Here is a 25,309-nt window from a genome sequence, read left to right as displayed (position 1 = left end):
ACAGCAGCAGTGACATAAGAGGTGTGAGCATCCTTGAGTCTCGAGTTCAGCAAGCTTGGTAAGTCAGGTGTGTCCAAAGGGTCACTCTCCTTCTGAACGAGGAGCAGAGGCTCCTAAAGGAACATGGCCACAGGGAAGGCGAGGCATGGGAAGGTAGGATGGACCTTCCAACAGCTCCCAGAAGGTGCCAGCGCTGTCTGGGAGGGAAGCAAAGTCAGAGAACATCCTCACACTGCTCCTAGGGGTCCAAGAGATAGACAGAAGCTGGGCATGGTGGCTCCCACTTGTAATCCTAGCACTTTGGGAGGCCAAGGCGGGAGGATTGCTTGAGTCCAGGAGTTTGAGGCCAGCCTGGGCAACAACAACAAAAAAACAGCTGGCCATGGTGGCACGTGCCTGTAGTCCCAGCTACTGGGGAGGATGAGGTAGGAGGATCTCTTGAGCCCAGGAAATCGAGGCTGCAGTGAGCTATGATCATGCCACTACACTCCAGCCTGGGCAACAGAGACGCTGTCTCAAAAGAAAAAAAAAAAAAAAAGATACAGCCCTCGCTAGCTAGGAAACTTTCTTAATGGTCCTGGCCTGTTGAGGAGGAGGCTGTAGGGAATGGGAAGACAGGGGTATGCCCCTACTGATTAAACACAACACAGCAACTACTGCCCATTAGAACATTTATTTCTCAGAGAGAAAATAAGTTTCAGACAGTCATATTATAGTAGGTAAAATTAACTTTTGTATTCTTTACAAGCATAGATTTTTCTCTGTTTATTACCTCTCTTATACCATCTGTTATAAACAATTCTAGAAAGCAAATAAAGTCACTTTCTACAATAAATAGAGCATCATGTGCTTCACAGCAGACGCGACAGAGACACATAGGCCCCGTGCCACAGCAGGATCTGAGCCGTTTCCCGTTCTAAAAGAGCATTTTAAAAAATGAGACTCAGAGAGAGACTAAAATATTCAGAGATTGAAAAATAAAGAGAGAGACTAAGAAGAGAAAGTGTTGGGGGGAAGAGATAGACATAGAAAGAGAGGAAGTCCCAAGATCTTACAACACAGGTTTAGACAAAGGTCACAGAGTCCACAGCTGACCAACTACCTGGGGAGAGGGGAAGCACTGGCTCCTTTAAATCAACGACACTGTGTGGCCACACAATGGAGGACTCCAGTAATGGAAACTATAGGCCTGAATAATTTAGAATAGTATTTTACAATTATATACACCATGTCCTTCCCTAGCCATATGCTGTATTGTTTTTATTATTATACAAAATCCAAAACCCCATCCTTTTAAGTTATAGTGTTTTGTTGGTTCCCTTTTAAACTCTGGCTCATGTCCCAAATGTATAAGAAGTTGTGGTGGTTGGTTGGTTGTATTTTTAAAAAGTCAAGTGTGTAAAAATGGCAGTGATCTCCCCAGTGACTGTTTTGTCCAAAACTCCCCTATGAAAAATTTAAAACAATTAAAAAGAATATCAGGTTAAAAATCAACATGGCAATCAGCGGCCTGCAACTGGCCCTGCGACTTTGGTGCTCAGGAGGTGAAAAGAAATGTCCAGAGAACAGACACTGAAGCCTCTGAAAGTTGTGTTGGTTTGTCAGTCAGCATTCCCCATTCACAGTTTTTTTTTCCTTCCATTTTTGAGAAGGTGAAGGTGGGGAGGGGGATGAAGAGAAAGAAGGAAGGAGGCAGAGGGTTTGAAATAAAAGTAATGCATTCCCTGGAGTTGGGAAGTGGGAGTAGCAGAGGCTAGGCAGGGCAGGGCAGAGCGCAGGCCAGGAAGATGTTTGGTGGCAGGCGCCATGCCATCCAGGTGGTGGAGAGTGAAGCTTAAGACTGCAATTGCAGAAAAAGTCCATGAGGAGAGAAGAAGGAGAAAAGGGGGAAGAGGGCAGACCCAGCTGACGAGCACAGCTCCACACAAACCACCCTCGACATCCATGTGGACAGATGGACACTCGCACACCCAGCGTGACAGGAGCCCACCCTGAAGGCTTGGACCACCTCGTGGCAGCAAAGAAAAAAACAAGAGGGGACCCGCCTTGATCCAGGGGGCACACTTGCAGAGCCGGGAAGTTGTGTCAACAGCTAAAGGGAAGGTCTGTGGGTGGGAGGTGGTGTCCTGGGGGAGGGGGTCATAGGTTGTGGGCTGGCCTCTGTCTGGGCCTGAGGAGCCTGGCAGAGACACCACCTGGCATAGCAGCTGGCCTCAAGGGGAATGAGACATTAAAGAAAAAGACCAGTGTGGTGACGGTTTCTGTCAGTTTGGCACAAGAGAAAAAGAAAAGGAATATGGGAAAGAGAAAGCAAGACTGGGCAATGGGTGCAGAAGATGGGACCGAGAAGAGGTGTGAGAATAGGCGATAAGCGGGAGAGAGAGTGAGCTTGGGGAGATTCCCCCTGGGACCCTGGCGTATCCACGGCATCTCTGGGATCAGTGTCGGAACCTCACCCGCCCTGAGGTGTAGTTAGTGGGAGTAGGATGGAGGGGGCCAGGCAGCCCCTCAAGAAGGAGCCCAGGACCTCTTGCCATCTGGGCAATCTCCTAAGCTGGGCCCAAGCCCCACAGCTGTTTCTACTTCTAACTGGTTCTTCAGTGAAATATCCCCTGAGGGACCTTGGGTGGGAGTTTTTGGCACACAGCAGGCCTGCCAGGAGAACCATGCAATTGGTCAAAACTGGGGCCTTGCCCTTAGTGGGGAGAAAGCCCAGTCCCTGGCCTACCATGAGAGGGGGAAGCTGCCGGCCATACATCTGGCAGGGGCAGAAGAGGCTTCTCTGTGCCCTGCGGGACGGAGGCAGGGCAAGCGGATGCAGGCCCAGCCCTGCCCTTACAGGTAGCTAGAAGTGACGAAGGAGTGGGGCCCCCGGACTCTGCTCAGGTGGATCATCGCACGGTCATAGGCCACCTGCACTGACTTGCGGATGCTGGTCTTGCGGCCTTCCAGCATCTTGAGCTTGTCCACGGTGTCTTCCACACCCAAGGGCAGGACTTTGTCCCTTGGAAGCCACTGCCTGAAATGCAAGCACAGTAAGAGGCTGGGCAGTAGTGGGTCTCACAGGGGGCTCCTGTGGCCCCACTTGGCCAGGACCAGCAAAGCCAGGGAGAGGGTACAGGGCAGAGGGAAGCAAATTGGGGTACTCCATGCAGGAGGCCACCAAGAACCTAGCAGGTCAGGACAGCAAGCAGGATATGCAGGAGTTGGGTGGGGGAATGGCATGGAATCAATTTTGCAGCTAGGTCCTTCTCTGGGCCCTTACTCTGTTTGGAGAGTTGTAAGGGTCCATAGGCTAAGAAAGGCCCACCTGCTGCCCTCTGGGGCCAGCTGAGCCACCCTGGAGGGCTCTGAGCCTCGCCTTGCCTTGGAGAATTAGGGGGCGATGGCTAGGAAGTAGAGCTGATGCCAGGAACTGATAAACTCATCTGTGGTGGGACCTGCACACTGTGTATGTGTTTTTAAAGCTCCCCAGGTGAATATAACATGTGGCTAAGGATACAGCCTTTGGAGCAAGATCTTGTTTTGTATCTCAGTTCTGGCTACAGGGTCTGGACTTTCTGAGCCTCAACTTCCTCATCTGCAAAATGGATTATGAGGGGATTAATGAAGACTTAAATGAGGATTAAAAGAGATCAGATATATAAAGCAATCTGCATAAGGACATGGAGTAAGCACTCAATGGCAGCTACTATTATCACTGTTTTTATTAGCTAGTTCTCCCTCCTCACTCTATAGAAGCTAAGGTGAAAGCACTCTCTTGTTGGTGCTAAGAGAAACCTTAAGTGTTGTAAACCAAAAATGAGCAAGTCTCCTGTAGCGGACACTGCACTGGCCAGAACCCCCCTCAGGACGGAAACATGCTTCCCAGAAGCTACTGGAAGTGCTGGAAGCTCACAGGCTCTCATCTGAGTCCCTCTCTAGGAATCACCCTCCACCATGGAAGCCTCAGGCCCAGGCCACACCCCTCCCTCGGGGCAGTGGCATTGAATAACTAGTTGGCACAGGGCAAAAAGGCACAGGCCCAATTCCTGACATCTCTTATCTTGTTGAGCCACCCAGCTCCAGATGTGCCCAGTGGATGAGCTGAGGCAGCAAGTGGGCTGTAGTTCAACTTCTGCCCAGTGCTGCATCGCTCCCACCCCACAGCTCTCCTCAATAAGCCTCCTGATGCAAGTCTCGACCTCAGAGTGTTTCCCAGGGAATCTGATCTGCAACACCCCTCAGTTACTATTAACATGCCAAGTGCAGGCCTGTTGCTGGCAAGTGGAGACCAGGGTAACTGGTAACATCCATGGCCCCTCTGTACACCTCACTAGCACAGCACCACTGGCACAGACCCCTGGCGTGCCCCTCAGCCCCCTCACAGCAGCACCCACTAACCAGGTGCGCTTGTTGTCAAAGAAGAGGACAAGGAAGAGCTTCTCTCCAGCCTCTGCCTGTTTCTGCTCTCCCAGCTTCAGCACGTCCAGCGGGGGGACAGGGATGGGAACGCCATTGTGCAGGAGGCCCTCCCGGGGCATCTTGGGATCGATGATCTGGAGGCAGAATAGAAGATGGGCACTCAGTGAGGGAGGCCAGGGTGAGCAGTGCCCCTGCTGCAGGACCAACTGCTGAAGCACCCACACCAGGGGAGTATCAGGCCTGAGTGGGATATCTTTGATGTCCAGACCAGACAGGCAAACCCCTTCCTCCAATGTCCCTTAGGACAGAAGAGTAGAGGTCACTGTTTTTTTCCTGTCAATTTCCCCTTAGTACCTTTGCAATTCACCTCAAATGTTTGGGGGCCTTCCCTAGGTACCACGGCTATGAAGAAGGCTTTGCATCGGGAAGGCCATCCAGTTGGTTCTAACGAGGTCTCTGGTTACCCAGTACCTTCCTGTCTGACTACAATCCTTCCTGATACATGGACCAGATATATTTGTGACACCTCCATGGTAAGATCAGAGAGGAGGCTCAGTGTATAGCTAGAGAATGAGCTTGGAGGTTGATGGAGAGGGGGGTATGATGTGGGTGGAAACAAGGGCCACTGGAGGCATTAATCCTTGAGGCAACAAGCTCCACAAGGGCAGCAGCTGGGCCCTTCTCCTTCAGGTTTGCTTCTGGCATCCAGCCCCGCCTTGCCTGGCTCAGAGACGGCAGGTGCTCAGCAAAATGCCTGGCAGCATCAACACAACAATCAAAATCCAGGTCTAGGGAGCACTTTCAAAGTTTCCAAAGCTCCTAATTATTCACACATCATCTCATTTCAATCTCTTGCTGATGCTGAGAAGTCTGCTAACAGGTGTTAGCTGACAAGAGGAAAACACCAAGCACAGAAGCAGAATGTAGCTGGCTAAAACCACATTGGGACTAAAACCAAACAAGGCGTGGGCCTCCACAGCCCACTGCCTCCTACACAGCCCCTGCTTCCAGAGCAGAGAGCTAATAGCTCTGGGAGCAAAGACTAGGAACTTACTGAGGAAGCAGCCTTCTCCAGAGACAGAGCAATCTTACTTCCTATACGCTGTCCCAGTGGGCCCCTTCTTACAATAAACTGCTCTCATTATTTACCTTTGCTTGTCTGCCAATTTCACTACATCCTTCTCAAGATAAGCAGCTGAAAGCAGCTGTTCTGGTTAGGAGTTTACTCTAAGGAAGAACCACCTTACCCCACCCACCAGGTGTGTAATTTGATCAAAACTCTCTCTCTCAGCCTGTCTGTCCCTCCTGGGATTGAAGTAAAGGGTCTTAAGGAGAACCACCATACAAGCCCTTGTAAGCTTCCTTGATTACCAAACAAGACAGTGAGGCTACTCTGATATGTTTCCTCTTGACTAAGGCATGCTGGTTCCTGCCTTGGAACCCAGGGTGCTTGCAGAGGGTAGATTGTGAAAAATTTCCCCTGAGGGCAAAAGCAAGGTGGGTAAGTCTGCCATCTGAGGACAGCTTTTGTGTCCCAAAATAATAAATGGTCCATTCATTCAATGAATACTATGCAAATGTAAAACAACATGGTAACAAAGCTTGTGATAAAACTTAACATATGTGTACATACACTATTATTACAACTATAATATGAATATGCGAACAATAAATAGAACGATACAAAATGCTTGGAGTCAACATTAGAATGGTGGGGTTTGTGTTTTTTCGCCTCTATTTTTCCAAACTTCTATAATGCAGTATATTACTCTTACAAAAACAAAAAACAAAAAACAAAAACAAGAAAAAATGTTTAAAAGACAAGAAAAAAAAGACAAGAGCCAGAAAAAATTAAAAACTTTATATCCACTATTTATGGATGCAAATACATACTGAAGAATGCATAGGAAAAAGACTAGGAAAGCATACACCAAAATAAAAACACAGGTTGTGTTCAGGTGGTGGCTGAATTTCTTTAATCATGACAAAATGTATAATTAAGAGGGTAATTTAAAAAAAAAAAAACGAGTTTTAGACTAGTTTTTTTGCATTGTGAGGTATTCTGTCTGTTTTTTAAATCCAAACCTGCACAGCTTAATCACTTCTTTAATGACTGAGCTGGGAGTCCTGCGGTTTCACCGCTGGCAGGGCAGAGAGCCCTGTGAAGGCAGGCAGCCCCAGGCCCTAACTCTTCAGCTGCTAGGTCACAGTATGGATTTTCCCCACCTGCTACTGCTAAGGAGGGAGTAGAGTAGGCAACATGGTTTCCAATATGGCTCCAACAAACTGTATTAATATAACCTCTTTGAGCTATAATTTCCTTATCTGACCAAACAGGATCAGAATTCCTCCTCTCCTTATCTTAAAAGGCTGCTGTTAAAAGTTGCAGATATGAAGGGGCTGGGAGGAACCCAGAGTCCTGTATACATGTAAGAGGCTGGTGGGGTGGTTCCCAACCCTGGCTACAGATCATCTAGGATGTTTTCTACAAAATATTGATGCCTCAGTCTGGCCTCAGAGAGTCTAATTTGATAGCGCTGGGGTGGAGGTGACTTGATATGGGTATTGTTTTAAAAATTTCCACAGATTATTCTGACATGCCCCAAAGGTTTAGTATCAGTGTTATCTTCCAGAGCCAGGTGGACACTACCTCCCCAACTGAGAAAGAGTTCAGAAATAACAATCAAGGTGGTAAAAATTGAATTTTTAACTGCTGCTACTATGACAGAAATGAAAAGTTTAGTTACTGCTGGTGTGAGTATAAACCAAAATGAACTTCCAGCAACTTGGCAACTTGTATCAGAATTCTGCATAGACTTTGCCCCAAGAAGGGACTCCTAAGAATTCACTGTAAGGAAATAATCATGGATGTGCACAAGGTTTGTAAAACTACAATGATGTTTATTGCCAACTGTTTATCATAGTGAAAAATTCAAAACAATGTAAGTGACCAACTAGGGAATGGTTAAAATATGGTACATGCATACAACTGAAGACGATGCAATCATTAAAAGTGATGTTGATGAAGAATGTTTAATGGCATAAGATGTGCATGTTCATGATATGCTGTTAAGTGAAAGGGAGGCTAAAAGCAGTATGGTCTCATATATATGCATATTTATACATTTTTTGTAAAAGAGTAAGTGGATATACACCCCAAGTTATCCCTGCAGGACTGTGGATGATTTTGAACTCAGTGGCTCAGAACACAGGCTTTGACATCACACATTTTAAGCCCTGGGCTCAAATTCCAACCCTGTCATTTATTAGCTGAATGACCACAAATCATCAGTTTTCTTCTTACAAAATGTAATAATCATACTTTCCTCAGTATTTCAAGGACTTAGCATGACAAATATTTAATAAAACGTCTAAGCATTATCAGTAGCTTTAAAGATTCTCTAAAATGGGCCCTGTTACTTTTATGCATAAGGAAATAAATAAATGCTATTAAAACTCTAAGAACCCTGGCCTTGATCTGCATACTTTTAGCCTATTTTTAGTGCTCCAAGCTGGGAGCCTTGCTAGTTTGACCCACTCAGGCTGGGGCAAAACCCCCCTCCCCTCTACAGCTAAAGACACTCTGACTCCCACCACACTCTGCTGGCTTAATCCAATCAGATTAGCCCCCAAGGCAAGGCAGGGGAGATAGGAGGGTGGCGTCTGGGGCAGACTCACCAAGGCAGGGTAGGAGGGGTAGCCTCGGCACTTGGCCCACACCAGCTCCAAGGGCTCCAGGTCTCCGCGGTCTTCAAAGGGCAGCAGGAGGCTTCTGCCTGGGGGTGGGGGAGGGGAGGAGACAGCACCCAAAGGGGACTTGGAATGGTGCCCAAAAGGCCTGCCTGTGGCCTCCACTTGACTGGGGCAACCCAGGAATGAGTCACAACATCCCCTCCACCCTTCCTTTTCCCTCTCCTTTCCTTAGAAGTTAGACTGGATCAGGGGTCGGCAAACTAGTTCTGTAAAGGGCCAAAGAGTAAATATTTTAGCTTCTGTGGGCAACACGGCCTCTGTTGCAATTACTCAACACTGCTGTTGTTATAGCATGAAAGCAGCCACACACACAATCTATAAATGAATGAGCATGGCTATGTCCCAACAAAACTTTATTTTTTGGACACTGAAATTTGAATTTCATGCAATTTTCATGTTATGAAATATCATTCTTCTTTTGATTTTCTTTTCAATCATTTCAAAATGTAAAAACCATTTTTGGCCCATGCACCATACAAAAATAGGCTACAGGCCATAGTTTACCGACCTCTGAACTAGAACCCTAAGACAGCTTTCCCTGGAAAAATGTTAACTGCTTCATCCTCACGGCCTTAGGGAGAAGGGCCATAATCCAGCTTGGGCAATGCCACATACTGCTCTCTGGGCCTCCCTGAATGCGGAGTCCTCATGATGGAGGCTTCTTGGACAAAGATGCCAGGGAAGACATCCTGGTAAAATTACTTGCTAACTGAGTTATTTTCTGACAGGGTCACACCTGGCCATCTAGGACACCTGGATGCACGGCACTCAGCAGAGCTAAGCAGTCTGCAAGTCCTTCACATGCCTTCTTTTGTCAGAACTGAGACTGGGTATCCCTGGGGCAGGCACTGCATCCTTTCATCTTACTTTGCTCTGCACTCAACGCACTAACACATGTGAATGAGTGCTTCACAGATGCTTCTGAACACACAGAAGAACCTCTCTTTCCCTCCCCACATCTATACACTGGAATGGGCAGATGACCACACTCAACCAACGAAAAAAGTCCAAATCTAACAGGGTGGAAATTGTTATTTCTAAGGAAATATTACTACCTCACTTTTTAAAAATTTTTATTTATTTATTTTTTTGTAGAGATAGGATCTCACTATGTTGCCCAGGCTGGTCTCAAACTCCTGGCTTCAAGCAACCCTCCTACCTTGGCTTCCCAAAGTGCTGGAATTACAGGCATGAGCTACTGTGCTTAACTCCACTTGTAATTTTTAAAAATGTATTAAAATTATAAGATACTATTTTGCACCTATTGAATCAATAGCAGTAACAATAAAAAGATAAAATCCAATACCAAAGAGGTAGACTGAGTAGAAACTGGTGCAATCACATACTACTGATGCAATTGCAGACCAAACCCATCCTTATGGAATGTAATTTGGCAGTATGTCTGAAGAGCCATTTAAAAAATGTATGAACCACCTGTTCCAGTAAATTCCTTCCCTGGGAATTTATTCTAAGAAAAATAACTTTAAAGATGAATAAAAGGATTTTAAACAAAAATATGGGTTCACTACATTACATATAATGCTAAAAGCCGGAAACAACCCAAATGCCTAACAATAGAATGGTTAAGTAAATTATAATGCATTGTTAGATACACTGTTCCAATAATATGAGATATATAAAGATTATGTGTCAACATGAAGAAAGTACAAAAAAAAATTGAAAAAAGTAGAATACAAAAGTGCATGTGTTTGGGTCAGCATTTTGTTAAAAATGTGCCTAAAATAAACAGAAGGCAACACAGAAAAATGAAGACAATCATGTTACAGTGATGGAACTATGGGAGGTCAATATCCTTTGGCGTAATTTTAGTAAGCATGTGGTTTTAAAAGTAAGAATAAGATGTCACCACCAGAAGCACAAAGTGTGCCAATCCACTCCTGGCTTTGTGTGAGATGCTGTACAAATTCATTTAGACATGAGCCTGACCTTTTGGGAACTGACAGTTACAGAAAGCAATGAAACACACAGGCATGCATTCATCAACACACATACGAGAAAGAAACTGATGCTAAGGGAAAATAAAGCAGTTGGGTAAAGGAAAGAAGGAGGAGAAGCCCTGCAGCCTGTGTGTTAGATGGACACTTCAAAGACAGGGCATCCAGGGAGCACACACCCCTGTATAGCAGGGCTGGACAGAGGTGAGCTCAGAGAACAGCCTGCTTTGCACCTGTCCCACCTAAGCACCACCCCAGGCCTCTCCCCCAGGTCCTGCCCTGCCCTTTATTCCTTTTATCCAAGGAGACAAGGCCCATAAAACTACAGGGTTATGTATGTGCGAGATTCAGTGATACAGGCTATCACTGATAACGTTTGTGAATGGGGACAGGCAGTATCCATGAAAACTACAAACATACACTTCCTTCAATTCAGTAATTCCACTTCTATAGATAGGCTCCCTATGGATATAAAATTATCTATGCATCAGGTTGCTCACTGCAACACTGGTTATGATAATAAATGAAAACAATCTAAACGTCCATCTTTTAGAGGACTGGCTAAGCAAATGATAGCATTCCTATATAATGGGACACTGGGAAGCCAATAAAAAGCACAGAAGGATCTCCAAGATATATTATTAGCTGGAAAAAAAGGAATGGTTTAGAGGAACATGTGCATATTAGGCTTCTCCACTCACTCTCTTAATTATTCATGCAAGTTTTGGCTTGTATACATATGGATTACCTCTGGAAAGATATAAAAGAAAATGCTAGCAGTTGATGTTCCAGGGAGGGGAGTGCTAGCTTTCATTATACACTCTTTTGTACCTTTTTGATTTTTATTACTATGGGCATGTATAACCTATTCAAATTTAAGATGCAATTAAAAAAAAAAAGAGTATGATTGGCCTGGGAGAGTGCCATCTCCCTGCCCAAGGGCCCAAGAGTTTGGGGGAGCTCAAGGACTGGCTGCCTGGTACGGAGCCCCAGCAGTGCAGCAGCCTGAAGAGCTGGCTCCTCAGAAGGCCTGGCCCCCTCAGTTCTGCCTGAACACTGCTCCTCACCTGAGCCATTGTAGTCAGAGTCTCCGTTCACACCTTCCAGGAAGGGCACTCGAGACAGGGCTGGCTTCCCACGGCTGCGTTTGGGGGGCGTCAGACCACTGCACACAGAGCAGGGAGAGAGGGGTGAAATGAGCAATTTCAATGACTAAAACGCCCACTCCCCTTCTCCCCTCTCCCCTCTCTGACAGGAGTGGAGCTGCAAAAACTCTTCAGGGAGGACAGTTTCTCACCTTCCCCTAAAAACTCACACTAACCCATGTTTTTGACTGAAAAGTTCCCATGAGGTTTTGAGGAACCATTTCATCTACATGGAAGGACTGAACCTGGAAGGAGTTGCTCGGTTCCCTGCTCAGGAACCTTGGACTTCATCCAAAGGAAAGGTCACACCAGTCATTTGTCAATCCTTCCAGCGTCTAAGCAGCTTTGCCATGACAGGGGCCATCTTACATCTGCCCAGAATTCTTTGCTCTGGTTCACATCGCTTTTCTTTAGAAACCAATTTATTTTTGAGATTCAAAAATTTGCCTCTTTGCCAAATTTTCTAAAGTGGACATGTCATACTTCCTTAATTAGAAAAGACATTTTTAAATTGGAAAAAAAAATGCACTTCTCACTTCCAAATGGTTTATGTGTGAAGTTTTTCTTGGATAGAGAGAAGTGGATTTTTTAAAGTAAAAAGTGGGCTGGGTGTGGTGGCTCACGCCTGTAATCCCAACACTTTGGGAAGCTGAGCTGGGCAGATCATGAGGTCAGAAGATCGAGACCACCCTGGCCAACATGGTGAAACCTCATCTCTACTAAAAATACACAAATTAGCTGGCCGTGGTGGCACGTGTCTGTACTCCCAGCTACTCAGGAGGCTGAGGCAGGAGAATCACTTGAACCAGGGAGTTGGAGGTTGCAGTGACCCAAGATCATGCTACTGCACTCCAGCCTGGTGACAGAGCAAGACTCCATCTCAAAAAAAAAAAAAAAAAAAAAAAAAGTAGATCAATTTTTGTTTCATGACTATTGCAAAGAGGCAAAATGTATATTACACAAAGACTAAAAAGTGATAAGCAAAAATTAGAATAGCAATACCAAAGCAATGTTGCAACTGAAGCCCACCCGGGCATCAGTATTTTCAAATTGTTCCCCATACAATTCTAATGTACACCGTAGCTTCTGGGCAAAAATGATATGGCTAGCACTTTTTTCCATCCAAACTTCAAAAAATAATATTACTCCTATATAACTTTAAATTTTCTCACTAAAAAATGCTTAAAGAATAGGTCATCAATCTGCAGAAAAGCAGAAATGCTTAAAGAAACCCCTAGTGGGATAAGAAACAGCCAGGAGTAGGGACTGGTTGGAGAGTAGGGTACTCCCGTTTTACTGAATCAGAACTGACTTTATCAGGAACGTATGCTAAGAAAACTTTGCTTAACCAAAACCCAATGAATCATAATTTTTCAGTAACCAGTAGTTAGGTTGGTAGTTTTTATTGCTAGTCAAAATAGAAACTGTTTGGGAAAAAACAAAAAATACCCAGTTTACATTTAGGATTTAGTTCCCATTTACCCTATAAAAATCTGCCAACATATTAGAGAAATTGAGGCCTTGTACAAATGTAAAGTGCTAGTAATTTTATCAGGAAAGCCTCTCAAAGTTCACGTCAAGATGAGAAAAAGAAAAACAAATCAAAGTTCACATCAAGAATCTGGGGAGACATCTTCAAATACAACAGAAGACAGCACAGCAAAGTAGTTAAGAAATTAAACTCTTGGAGCCTATCTGGGTTCAAAACCCAGCTCTTGTTATCAGTTCTGTAACCTTCAGCAAGTTACTTAACTTCTCCGAGGCTTACACTCCCCACGTGTTGTTGTAAGGATTAATGAACGAACACACATAAAACTCTCAGTACAGCACATACCATGCAATCAATAAACACAGCTGTAGTGATTGTCATACAAAGGATAGTAAATTTTAATGTCTTACTTAAAGTATTACAAACTGCTAATACTGTACTATAGAATGATGAGCTCTGAGAAGGATGAGCTCAATAAAATAGGATGCAACACCAAAAATAGGTCTGTATGTTCCTGATTAGTAGAAAAAAGCACAACTGACTCAATCATGGCCTGCATTTCAGCCCTTTCTCCAAGTTACCCCAGCCTAAGCAGACAACCCAACCTACAGTTATCTTATTTACTGGTTTAACATCCATATCCATGAGAACAGACACCTTAGAAGATAATCTTCATGAGAACAGGCACCTTAGTGCTTAGAACAGTACCTGGCATACAGTAGGTGTTCAGTTATCAATATTTGAATGAGTGATCTACAGAAAGCACATGTAGCACCAACCTGCTCAGAAAATCATCAGAAAAGATAAACCAAGGGGTAAGTGAAAAAGGGAGTGTGGGGGATGGGTTAGTGACCAGTTCTTTCAAGGTTATTTCTAATTCTGGGATTATATGATTCTGGTCTAATAAATAAGGTCTTCCCTTATATAGTTATTACCACAGTATGGGGGGGGGAAAGAAAAACAACCCTTGCAGTTGAAGCCTTTGGATCTCCTATTTTAAACCCTGAAATATTAATACATACTTCCTCCAAGGGGCCCCAGATAAATCAAGGGCATTGCACTGGAGTTCTGCAGAAAGGCAAACACGCCACCCGAATTAGCAGGCTAACCAGAGCCTGGCCTTGCTTGCTCTTGTGGCTCATAGCTGAAAAGAATGCCCTTCATAGAAGAAGGGGCCAACAACACACCTTTCACTTTTAGTCAAGAGCAAGAAAAGGATAGTTTGATGGGTCCAATCCTACCCTGACCCCAACAAAGTGGGCTTCCAGGTACCTTATCTTTGAAGGGAGTCAGGAACTTCAACCCAGGGCCAGGCTAGAAGCATCGTGTAAGATTCTGAAATCTTTCTCTTTCCTGTGCCTGATAATTTTTTCCCATCTACTTCCCCTATATCTCTGGAGGCTGCAATAGGAAGCTAGGGCAACTCTGAGGGTTGGCGGGGGGTAGGGGAATCTCAGAGAAACCATAGCAGGGAACCAGTCCAGGCCAACGAGTAGCTGGGGACCCCCTCAGCCCTACCAGTAGTCCTACAGCCCAGGTAGACTGAATGCCTAAAAGAACACATGCCCAGTCTGCCTTGGAAGCACTTCAAACACAAATAGTCTTCTGGTGCTGCCCTGGGACCTTTCCTCCCCTACTCTGAACCTAAGACCCATTCAGCAGTCATGGGTGGGGCCATGACATTAGCCTTCAGGACAAGTCACTTTTCCTTTGTGGCCGTGAGGGTTTCTCATTTCTAAGAGTCCTCCCCGCCCTGGTGTCTTGCAGAACACAGAACACAGAGCAGGGGCTCCATAAGCTCTTGTGCCTGGAAGAAACTTTAAGGTCTGGTCTGAGAAATCCTCCCTTCAGATAAAAGAATGGGAAGAAATCCATCTCTTTTCAGCTCAAGGACAGCAGAAGAGCTTTGGGGCCTTTGTCTGAATAAAAGGCAATTCCAGGCCAGGCACAGTGGCTCACGCCTGTAATTCCAGCACTTTGGGAGGCTGCGGCGGGCAGATCACTTGAGGTCAGGAGTTCAAGACCAGTCTGGCCAACATGGTGAAACCTCATCTCTACTAAAATACAAAAATTAGCTAGGCGTGGTGGCACGTGCCTATACTCCCAGCTACTCAAGAGGCAGAGGCAGGAGAATCACTTGAACCCAGGAGGCGGAGGTTGCAGTGAGCCGAGATCGGGCCACTGCACTCCAGCCTGGGCAGCAAGCAAGACTCCGTCTCAAAAAAAAAAAAAAAAGGCAATTCCAAATTTCCTACTTGGTCATTTCATACACCTACACCACACCTCTATAAAGAGGCTATGACGCCCCAAAAGGCAAAGAGCAAAACCAACTCTGTAATGGCTGGGTTGTCTAAATGTGTGTAGGGGCAGCAGGGGACTTTGGCTTAAATGTTAATTTCACTGAACAACAGGAGATTTAGCTTTTCTTATCCTCTAGAGTCCAAATTCAGCCCCACCATCCCTGTAAGCATCAGCACTACTCTTCCTCTCTCAGATCAGATCTGAGAGTCAAGGGTCACCCTGTTTCCTAGGAACTCCCAGAGTTACAGATAAGAGGCCTCAGGAAATAGCAGGAGTGGGGGAAGAGAGAAAAAGGTAAGCAGGAAGAGGTTCAATCTGTAGCTGAATGAAGAGTAAAAGGAGGGGTAGCAGAGCTGCTGACAAAGCTTTGGGAATGTGTTCTTACCTGCAAGCTTCAAATGCCAGTCCACCACTGAGACCCAAACTACATTCAGAGTCAGACCCGCTTTCGGTGTGTTTTCCAAAGCCGTTGGTCATGCCTGCCAAGGACACACACAGTGAGTCTGAGTGCAGAAATCCCCCTTCCCAACACATGCTACAGGGTGAGGCAGCCACCTCAGGAGGGCTCAGTGACGAGTGGAGAGGATGGCTATTCCTTTCCCTGTGAGAAATGGGTCTTGGGTGATAGAGAAGATCTGATCAAGATAAAAGTCTGGGGGGAAATATTGCTGGCTAGGGCAAGGAGCAGACACTGCAATTTCCTTCCCATCCTTCTGCTTTTTGTTTAAGGAAACCATAGCACACAGCTCACTCAGCTACTGTCATTTGGCTACACAGGGAGATACTAAGACTTCTCCTACCCTGGCTGGCTCACAAGTCCTTGGATCTGCTTCTAATTTCAAACCTCGATTATCAGGTAGCCTTCTCTGCCTTTTTCAGGAGCCCAACCACCTTGCCTCTTCAGATAAAGACTCACATAACCTATGCATCACACAGCTGGCAACAGCTAGTTTGATTCTTTGGGGGTGGTGTCAAGAGAGACTAGAGATGGATAAGGGCCCTTTGTCAACCACACCCTGAGATATCTCACAGGGCTAATCCAAAGCGAGGATGGGGGCACTCTTCAGCAGAACTAAAGCAGCCCGGAACTTCCTGGGAGGGAGAGTCAGAACCTGGGGTTCTAGGCTGGGCTCTGAAACACAGGTTCCTTTTCTCTTGCTTTGAGGTCTCTTGACCTCTCCTTTGGTGAAGTGAAGATAATACCTTACTTACTTACTATTCAGTATGTATGAGAGAAGGTCTGTTTATAGTGGGGAGCCCTTCAGAGGCGAATGAAGGCTGTTTGGTCATCCCAGGTATATGACCTTGAAGTGAAGGCTTCTACTCTCCTATCTATCCAATTTATTTTTCTACTTTTTGAGATAGGGTCTCGCTCTGTTGCCCAGGCTGGAGTGCAGTGGTGTAAACAAGGTTCACTGGAGCCTCAATAGCATGGGTTCAAGTGATCCCCTGCCTCAACCTCCTGAGTAGCTGTGACCACAGGCATGAGCCCTATGCCCAGCTAACTTTTTAACTTTGCAGAAACAGGGTCTTGCCATGTTGCTCAGGCTGGTCTCGAGCTCCTGGGCTCAAGTAATCCTTCTGCCTCAGCCTCCCAAAGTGCTGGGATTACAGGAATGAGTCACTGTGCCTGGCCTTTATCCAATTGCTAGCCACACTAAAAGTCCTATAATTCTAACAGCTGAGCCAAGAGGTGTACAGAGATGGGCCAGGCACCTGATTTGAAAGCTATAGATTACAGACACCGTAACTAGAAAACTGTGAGGCAAGTCCCTCCTATAAGAGCAGGTGTCTGAGCCACAATGTCTATCCTCTGACCTGGCTCTGCCTCTAACATTATGACCACAATTTAAATCACTGAAGCCATCTGTGTCTTGGGTGCCTCACTTACGAAGGATCAACACCTCTTTTTGTGAGATTCAACTAAGGTTGTATAGAAGTATCCCTGAGTGCCAGGCAACTGGGATGGTGAGAGACAGGATTCTAGCAGTATCTCCAAGCAACAGGCCCCCTCAGGTTGGATGGGCCTCATGTACAGAGCTACTTCCCAATAGCAGGATCTTTCATTCTTTTAATGCAGTGTTCTCAGCACTGTATGGCTAAGCCTGATTCAACTGACAGGATGACAGTAACTGCTACCATCTACTGCTATATGCCAAGTGCTTTATAAAGGGTATTTCTAGTTCTTAGAACCCTGCAAGGTAGGTATCAGAAACCCCATATTAAGAATAAGGAAACAGGCTCAGAGAAGTTAATTAATTTTCCTGTCGTTACACAGCCAGTAAGAAATTGGGGATTTGAGTGCAGGTATGCCTAACTCCAGGCCTTAAGCTCTTGCCTCTATATACCAACTTACTCCCCTAACACAGAAAAGTTTTGGCCAGATGAGATGGGAAGGTATTGCTGAAAACAAAATGTCAGGCAAGAAGACAGAAAAGCAAGTGCTGGCCACACAGTCCAAAGTCACCACATAAAAGTACATGAGGGACACAAAGAGCAAAAGCCAAGAGCAGCCCTCCCTGCCAAGAAAGTGGGTCTTCCCTAACCCACCAAGACCTAAGTAGTCTGCCCGGCATTCAAAGTCCTTCACATTCAGTCCCATCTCACCCATCCAGTCTTGGCTCCTGATGCTCTGGGAAGCCCCTCTCTAAGCTGTCCCTCACAGAGATTCTGTCCTCCTTGTTCCCACACACCCAGGCCTGAGGCCTTCATAACCATTCCTTTCCAGTCTGCCCTCATCCCACAGGGCCAGCTCAGCCCAACTCCTACAGCTCAAATTCCCTGAACACCTCTAGCAATGCTACCTCTCACCTGACAAATAACAACATACTGTCCACCACTGTGATTTCTCTACATTTTGAGAGACTCATTTGCCCAATGGCCTGTGAACCTTCCAGAGCTGGAATTAAGTCTGACTTATTTTATTACTTCCTCACAGCTACTCATGACTAGCTCCTGCTGGATGTATATTAAGAACACTTTAGGTGGGGCGCGGTGGCTCATGCCTGTAATCCCATCACTTTGGGAGGCTGAGGCGGGCAAATCACTTGAGGTCAGGTGACCAGCCTGGCCAACATGGTGAAACCCCATCTCCACTAAAAACACAAAAATTAGCAAGGCGTGGTGGCGGGCACCTGTAGTCCAGCTACTTGGGAGGCTGAGGCAGGAGAATTGCTTGAACCCAGGAGGCAGAGGTTGCAGTGAGCTGAAATCATGCCACTGCACTCCAGCCTGGGCGACAGAGCAAGACTCATCTCAAAAAAACAAAAAAACAAAAAAAAACCTCTCTTTAGTGATGGAACCTCCACTACCTACCTCTATCACCACCTCACCCCACCCCACCCCCTCTGCTGCAGCCAAACTGGTTCCCTCAGTGTTCCTCAGACATGCAGGCATGTTCCCACCTCCAGGACCTATGTACTTTCTAGTCTATCTTTTTGGAATGTTCTTCCCCTAGACATACAAATAGCTCATGCCTTCAACTCCTTCAGATCTTTACTCAAACGTTACCTCCTTAGAAAACCTGGCCACCCTCTCTAAGACCACTCTAGCATTCCTTCCCTGCTGGATCTTTCTCCAAATCTTCTAATACAAGATACGGTTTACTCATTTGCTTTTAATATATTCCCCCATAAGAGAGCAGATTTTTGTCTGTTTTGCTCATTGATTTTTTCCCCCAATGCCTAGAACAGTGCCCAACACAAATATTTGATGAATGAACTGAAATGAAGGTAGGAATCATTTTACTTTATACAACATTGCATTACCCTCAGGGCCAACGAATCCCAGACACAATCTGGCTCTCTGGAAAATACCTGCTCAAAGCCTATTTCCCCTGGCTGCTACTCACGTGCCAGGCCCAACTGTGAGCTATGGTGCCCTCAATGCTACTATTGCTGTCCAATGGGGCCATTAGAGAGATGGCCAATTGGGGAAGGTGCTGGTTGGCAAGGCAAAGCAGAAAAGCAGATGCGAAGTATCAAGAGAAGTCACAGGCAGGGTCACCTGTCTCTTCCTCCTGCTGGGGGGACCTCTCCCCTTCGCTCTCACTACAGCTCCTGCTCCTTGGCCGCTTCCGGGAGTGGCGCTCTTCCTCGATGCTGGCTGGAGAGGCAGGAGAGCCTGCCACACCATGGTCCTCGCCATTCTCCAGGACCCTGTCTGGGCTTCTCTGTAGCTTAACCCCATTCTTGGCCTTCTTGAAGAGGACTGATGTGCGGCGACCCACACCACTAAGTGGGGTACCGGCCGGGGTGTCAGGGGCCATGAGGGATAGTCTGTTGATGCCATTGTCACTGAGCAAGTGTTGCAAAGGCTCATTCCCTAGCTGCAGTGGTGATTTTTCCAAGAGCTCATCTTCTTCCACCTTTCTGGGCTTTAGGAACCTGCTTGGAGGTTTGCTATCATTAATGGGTTTCAGAGTAGGGGGCTCCGGGGGGGATTCTTGCTCAGACAAGGAAGGTGCAGGCCCAGTGGGCTCCAGGGTTGGCGGAGGAGGCAGTTTGGAGTCATCTATTAGAAAAAAAGAGAATCTGCTTGAACATTTTAGAAAGAGTCTGCTCCTACAAGCTAGATACTGACACTGACAACCAAGGACCAAAAGCATTGGCTGTTATAAGGCTTGAGATGCATTCAAGGTCTTAGATCTGAAGCAAAGAGAAAGGAGGATTAGGTTTTTTTTTTTTTCAGAGACAGGATCTTGCTCTGTTGACCAGGCTGGAGTGCAGTGGTCTGATCACAGCTCACTGCAACCACAAACTCCTGGGCTCAAGTGATTATCCTGCCTCAGCCTCCAAAGTAGCTAGGTCTATAAGCACACACCACCACACTTGGCTAGGCTAATTTTTTAAAAAAATTTTTGTAGAGATAGGGTCTTACTATGTTGCCCAGGCTGGTCTCAAACTCCTGGCCTCAAACAATCCCCCTGCCTCTGCCTCTCAAAGTGCTGAGATTACAGGGATGAGCCACTGTACCCATCCCCAGGAGAAGTAAGTTTTATCTACACTAGTAGTTCTCAACCCTGGCTATGTATAAGAATCACATAGGAAGTTTCTTAAAAATTCCAATGCCTAGGCTCCATCCCATACCAACTGAAACCAAATTTGTAAAGATAGGATATTTTGTTTTTTAAAGCTTACCAGGTGAGTCTAATGAAGTGAGGATTGCAAACCATTGCTCTACACAAAGAAAGCCACATGCTTAATCAATAAATAGGTTAAGTCTCAGCTTGACAGATTAGGTATCTACAATTCTCACTGGACTCAAGAGTTTTCTCATCTGTCAATCGATTTTATTTCACATCACCCAAGTAAGAACAAGTACAGCAGGCAGAAAAAGTTCACAAATGTGAAAAACAGAGACCAAGTAAGTTAAATCAGTGGTTGCCAAACATGTCTGCTCACCTACCACCTTGAAACTTTTAAAAATTGAGACTTCCAAGCCAAAGCCCAGACATCCCTAACTGAATCTATGGGAGGTGAGGCTACACCTTTTTTTTTTTTTTTTTCTTTCTAGGTGATGCTGTTGGCCTACTGGGCACAACTCTGTACTGCCACAGCCCCAGAAGTAGGGATACAAATGGCATGCTGACTGTCATACGGGGAGTCCAGAGGAGTCACAATGGACATAAAGCCCTCTGATGTCAAATGTGATCTCTCAACTATGTCTCCATTCTCTGCCAACCTAAAATAAAATGGGCTGTTACCTATAATTTGGGCCCCTATCCATTGGAAGTAACTTCCAGCCTTTTCGACTGTGTGCGTGACAGGCCCTCCCAAGCTATAGGCTCAGATCCGAAGGCAGGTAAGAGGGAGACAATTCCATCCCCAATGAAGGAGAAGAATGAGAAGCAGCTTAGCTTATAAGGTTCCTGGGTTTCTGAGAGTCACTTCCCCAGCTGTCTTTTCTTCTTTTTTATTTTTATTTTTTTGTCTTTTCTCAAGATTAAGAAAAACTGTGGAAACCAACTATCTTTTATAGTCTGGCCTCTCTACTTGAGATGGGCCTGTAGATTCAGCCAGATGGGGTAAAAACCATGAGGTGGCTCAAAAGCCCAGGGTCTTTCCTTCTCTGCTATCACCTCACACCCCAACCTAACCTGCTCTAGAGTCTCTCCACGTGATGTTACAAGGTAGGCTGATATTTAACTGGTATGTACAATATGGCTGTATCAGGTGCAAAATACTGACATACTTAATTGGCTAATAAACAGCTGCTGGGCTGCAGCACCTGAAACTCCCCACAATCCAGCAACTAAATATCCACAACAGGGGCCTTTGGGAGCCCACTCCAATATAACAGCCAACATCTACTGAGATGGATAAATTTTGGTCTCTAGTGATTGTTAAATATTTTGAACATCATCCCTGCCATACATGGAAGTGTGGCCCTTCCAAGCGCTTTTGCTTGCCCACAAGTGTCAGATCTAAACTCAGAAAGAATACCCCCATTATGATATTTCAGCTTAGCCTTTGTCCCTCTTTACCCTCCAACCCCCTGCCTGCCTGTGACTATCTCTCACCTCTGTCCCCATCGTCTTCTGGCTCCTCCTGCAAGGCCTGCTCCAGCACAGCTGCATCCCCCTGGGGCCCTGCTGGCAGCTCCCCATTGGATACTGTCTTGTTGAGTGATGGTGGCTGTGGTGGTGGTGGCTGTGCCAGCTTCTGCCGAAGGGCATTGATCTCCCGGCGTAGCAGGCGGACACGGCGGGTGCGGGCCCCACTGGACCGCATGGCGCTCACCAGGTCCAGTTTCTCCAGCAGCTCCTTCAGCTGCACCTCTGGGGACAAATGCGCCCGGTTCTCTGGGATGAGGATGTTGTCCACTGCCAGGGAGAAGGGAGGACAGAAGGGGCTGAAGGACCTGCCCAGCACAGGGCAAGAGAAAGGGGCCGAATCCTTCGGATGCAAAACTCTCTCTTGGAATGCCTGGGCCAGCAGCTTCCAGCAGCGTCACTGTGGGCCTTGGCCCTGCAACACCACTGCCCAGAAGGCAGCCACAGGGGCAAGGTCAGAATCTGGGAAACGTCTGCAGGAAGCAGTTCACAGTCACGATTATGGGCTCCATGGAGCAGGCATGAGGCAGCTTGGCAATACCCTGGCCTGAGTGACTGGCTGCTGCCATCGAGAAGCAGAGAGCAGGGACAGGCAGCGTGTGGGGCTCAGAGGCAATTCCATTTTTCTGGTCCTCCACCTGCAATCTTCTGAATGAGCCAAACACACACCAGCAATGCACTCTCCCTGTCCCATGCTCCAATGCCATACAGAGGGGATCCAAGAGAGGAAGACCTCTGATGAAGCTTTAAGCTTTTCAAACAGACCACTAGTACCTGATTCCCCTTTTCTACCACTTAAGAAGTGCAGGGTGCATTAGTTAAACTTTAACCCTTAGAACTATTCCAGCCACAAAGGTATACCTCAGTCTGTGCTCACCCTCAGCTTTGCTCCTGGAGTCTACCTATAGCCCAAGGACCACCCTGATCCCTCACTCTGTAGACTCTGTTCCTGTGCCTCCTCCTGGCCCCTCTCCTCCCCACCCATCCAGGCCTCTCACCGTCTTCCCAGGAGAAGCGGTAAAAGTCTTCCAATTTGGGTGACTCGGGCAGGTGAGTGCCCCTCTCGGGGTCATAGCCGATGTTCTCTGCCTGCCGCCGGGCATGCCGTAGGATGGCCCCTCCCAGGTCCCGCAGGCGGACAGCTGCTCGGTGGAAAATTGTGTCTTTAGCATTATACTTCATGCAGTTGGTAACTATAAGGTTAAAGTCCTCCTCAAACTCCTCCAAGGTGCGGTACAGGTGGGACTCCAGCTTCCGCCTCATAGTAGAAAAATCCATTGGCTTGGATATGAATTCCAGGTAATCTGGAACCTAAACATATAAAACCTGTACAATTACAACAACCATTTACTAGCCAAACAGGCACACCCTTCACCAATACTCTTGGCCTCCTCAATTTCTGATTTGGCCATGCCAGGCTAACTCAAAGACCTACAGTCCTGGCCCACCCTGGCCTGCTGACCCCTCATCAAGGGCAAGTCTACTAGCTTTGCCAGACCCACCCTCCTACCCCTGGTTTTGTACACCCTGTGGCCCAACTCCTTCCTAGCCTACTCAGACCCTGTTCCAGTTCAAGAAGAATTTACTACTTGGAAAGTAGGGGGAACTTGCCTCACTCAAGTTGACTGGTTCTGCGAAGATGTGTGCAGGATCCTTCTCCTGCAGCAGGTCCAGTGTTGTCCTCAACAGAACATTGAATGGCATCAGCTCCAGCTCCATGGCAGCCTGCTGGACTTTGACCTGTGGGGAAGGTGGGGTGAGATCAGATCAGAACATCCCCTGCAAAGATGTACTGAAACTTTTTCTTGATAGTTTGACTTTTACCAATCTTGTACAACAAATTTTCATAGAATATTAAGCTGACCAGTATATGAGAAGCTATCACCCAACCTTTAGCCTAGGAATAATGACACCAACAGCTACTATTTTATTATTGTTTCCTATGTACCAAACATCATACTAAAATTTACAGTAACAATAATAATTATCATTACAATTATAATAATTAACACTTCTATAGCCCTTACTAAATGCCAGGTAATGTTCTAAGCATTTTATGTAAAATAAATGAGTATATGAGGTAGGAACAGATGAGGTATTTTACAAAGAGGAAACCAAGTAACTAAGGAACTAGGAGGAAACTAGAGGAAACTAAGTAACTGGCCTAAAGTCATAGCTAATAAGGAGCGGAGTTGGGATTCAGTCCCAGTGATTCTACAGTGAGTGCTCTTGACCATTATGCCACACTAACTCTGTACTTGTACTACCTCAATTAATCATCACGATAACCCTGAAACAGAAATTATTATCCCCATTTTACAAATATGGATCAGAACAAGGATCACCAAGGACTAAAAGAAAAAAAATACAAATTAAAAAAATGTATATGGAATCTGAGGTTTAGAGACAGCATGATGAAGGAGTTACTAGTCTAAGGTCATCTGGCTAGAAAAGAATAGAGATAGGATTTGAACCCAGGTCTGACTTAGTCCAAGGGACACAATGATGATGTAAAATGTGCTTGAACCAGAATTTCCCATTCAGTGTGCTGAGATACTGATTCCATCAGCCCTTGGAGCATCTGGGTCAGCATGGGGTCACCAGGGCCTCCAGGCTTGCCCCCGCAAGTGGCAAGTAGCTTCATATACTTACAGTAGTATGCTGTACAAATGCTATTTTCTACATATGCCCTAATGTGAAAAGTTGGGAAGCCACAAATTAAGACTATAGAAAATTTCCACCTTTTGGCTATATCAAAACAGGCCTGCCTACTTCCCCCAGGACCAGGCCTTCTTCTCTCTCTCATTTCTCTGAACCAGAGATGAGATGAGAAGTTCAGCTGTGGGATCATGCCTGGGACAGCACAGACATTTTGAACCCTTGAAGAAGGTCCTGAGATGTCCTCCATGGCCATCCATGGTAAATATGGCATGAGCTGCCCAGGCTATGAGGAGGAAACTCAGGCTACTGGCCTGCTAGAAAAGAGGTTGTGCTAAGGCTGACCACTGAATTAGAATTTGGAGAAAGAGAAAGAAACATCTTTTTTTTTCCTCTTTTTGTGGAGAACAGGTCTTGCTTTGTTGCCCTGGCTCGTCTCAAACTCCTGGACTCAACCTATCCTCCTGCCTCTGCTTCCCTAAATGCAGGGATTACAGGCATGAGCCACTGTGCCCGGCAAGAAAGGAACATCTTTAACCCGGGCCTCTGAAGCATGTGAGTGACAGCTGCTATTCCTAGACCAGAGAGAACAGTTTTGGCTTTTCATCCACTTAATTAATAGTATTTGCTCTCTGCCATGTGCAGTAGACACTTCAGAGAAGCAAAGAGTATTGATAATAATAATAATGACAGCAGCTGACATTTCTCTGGCTGTTACTATGTGCCAGGCACTGTTCTAAGCTCTTTACATGATGAAGTCATCTAATCCTCAAAACAACCTTATGATGTAGGCTCTATAATTACCCCCATATTCCAGGTGAGAAAACCGATGTATTAAGCGATTAAAGAACTTGCTTAATGTCATACAGGTAGTCAGTAGAAGAGGCAGGATTTAAACCCAGGCAGTCTGGTGCCATAGCCCATGTTCCTAAACACTATGCTACACTACCTACCTCAACATTTCCTATGCTCAAGGGCTTAAAATCTCCTAGAACAGAGGAGAAACAGAAAATTTAAATGATTCAGGACCATAAGTGTTTAAGAGTCAAGT

The 25,309-nt window shown here is 46.0% G+C and overlaps 1 protein-coding gene across 8 annotated transcripts in view; it reads right to left on the bottom strand.

The window, feature by feature from the left end:
* Positions 1-654: 654 nt before the first annotated feature.
* BRPF3 (bromodomain and PHD finger containing 3) overlaps positions 655-25,309 on the bottom strand; it is a 35,920-nt gene continuing 11,265 nt past the window's right edge. For 3 of the 8 annotated variants that reach the window (XM_034961946.3, XM_055113515.2, XM_014345336.5), the window contains exons 5-13: positions 23,212-23,340; positions 22,599-22,911; positions 21,568-21,870; positions 19,053-19,559; positions 15,433-15,526; positions 11,180-11,277; positions 8,083-8,180; positions 4,384-4,538; positions 655-3,019 (exon numbers count right to left, since the gene is read on the bottom strand). In XM_034961946.3, coding sequence (XP_034817837.2) covers positions 2,836-3,019; positions 4,384-4,538; positions 8,083-8,180; positions 11,180-11,277; positions 15,433-15,526; positions 19,053-19,559; positions 21,568-21,870; positions 22,599-22,911; positions 23,212-23,340 — 1,881 coding nt within the window. In that variant the 3' untranslated portion in view covers positions 655-2,835. The other 5 variants (XM_063604856.1, XM_055113516.2, XM_055113517.2 and 2 more) reach the window with 5 other exon arrangements.

The sequence above is a fragment of the Pan paniscus genome, chromosome 5 (assembly GCF_029289425.2).
Source record: "Pan paniscus chromosome 5, NHGRI_mPanPan1-v2.0_pri, whole genome shotgun sequence".
Taxonomy (NCBI): domain Eukaryota; kingdom Metazoa; phylum Chordata; class Mammalia; order Primates; family Hominidae; genus Pan; species Pan paniscus.
This window is presented reverse-complemented; position numbering and strand designations above follow the sequence as displayed.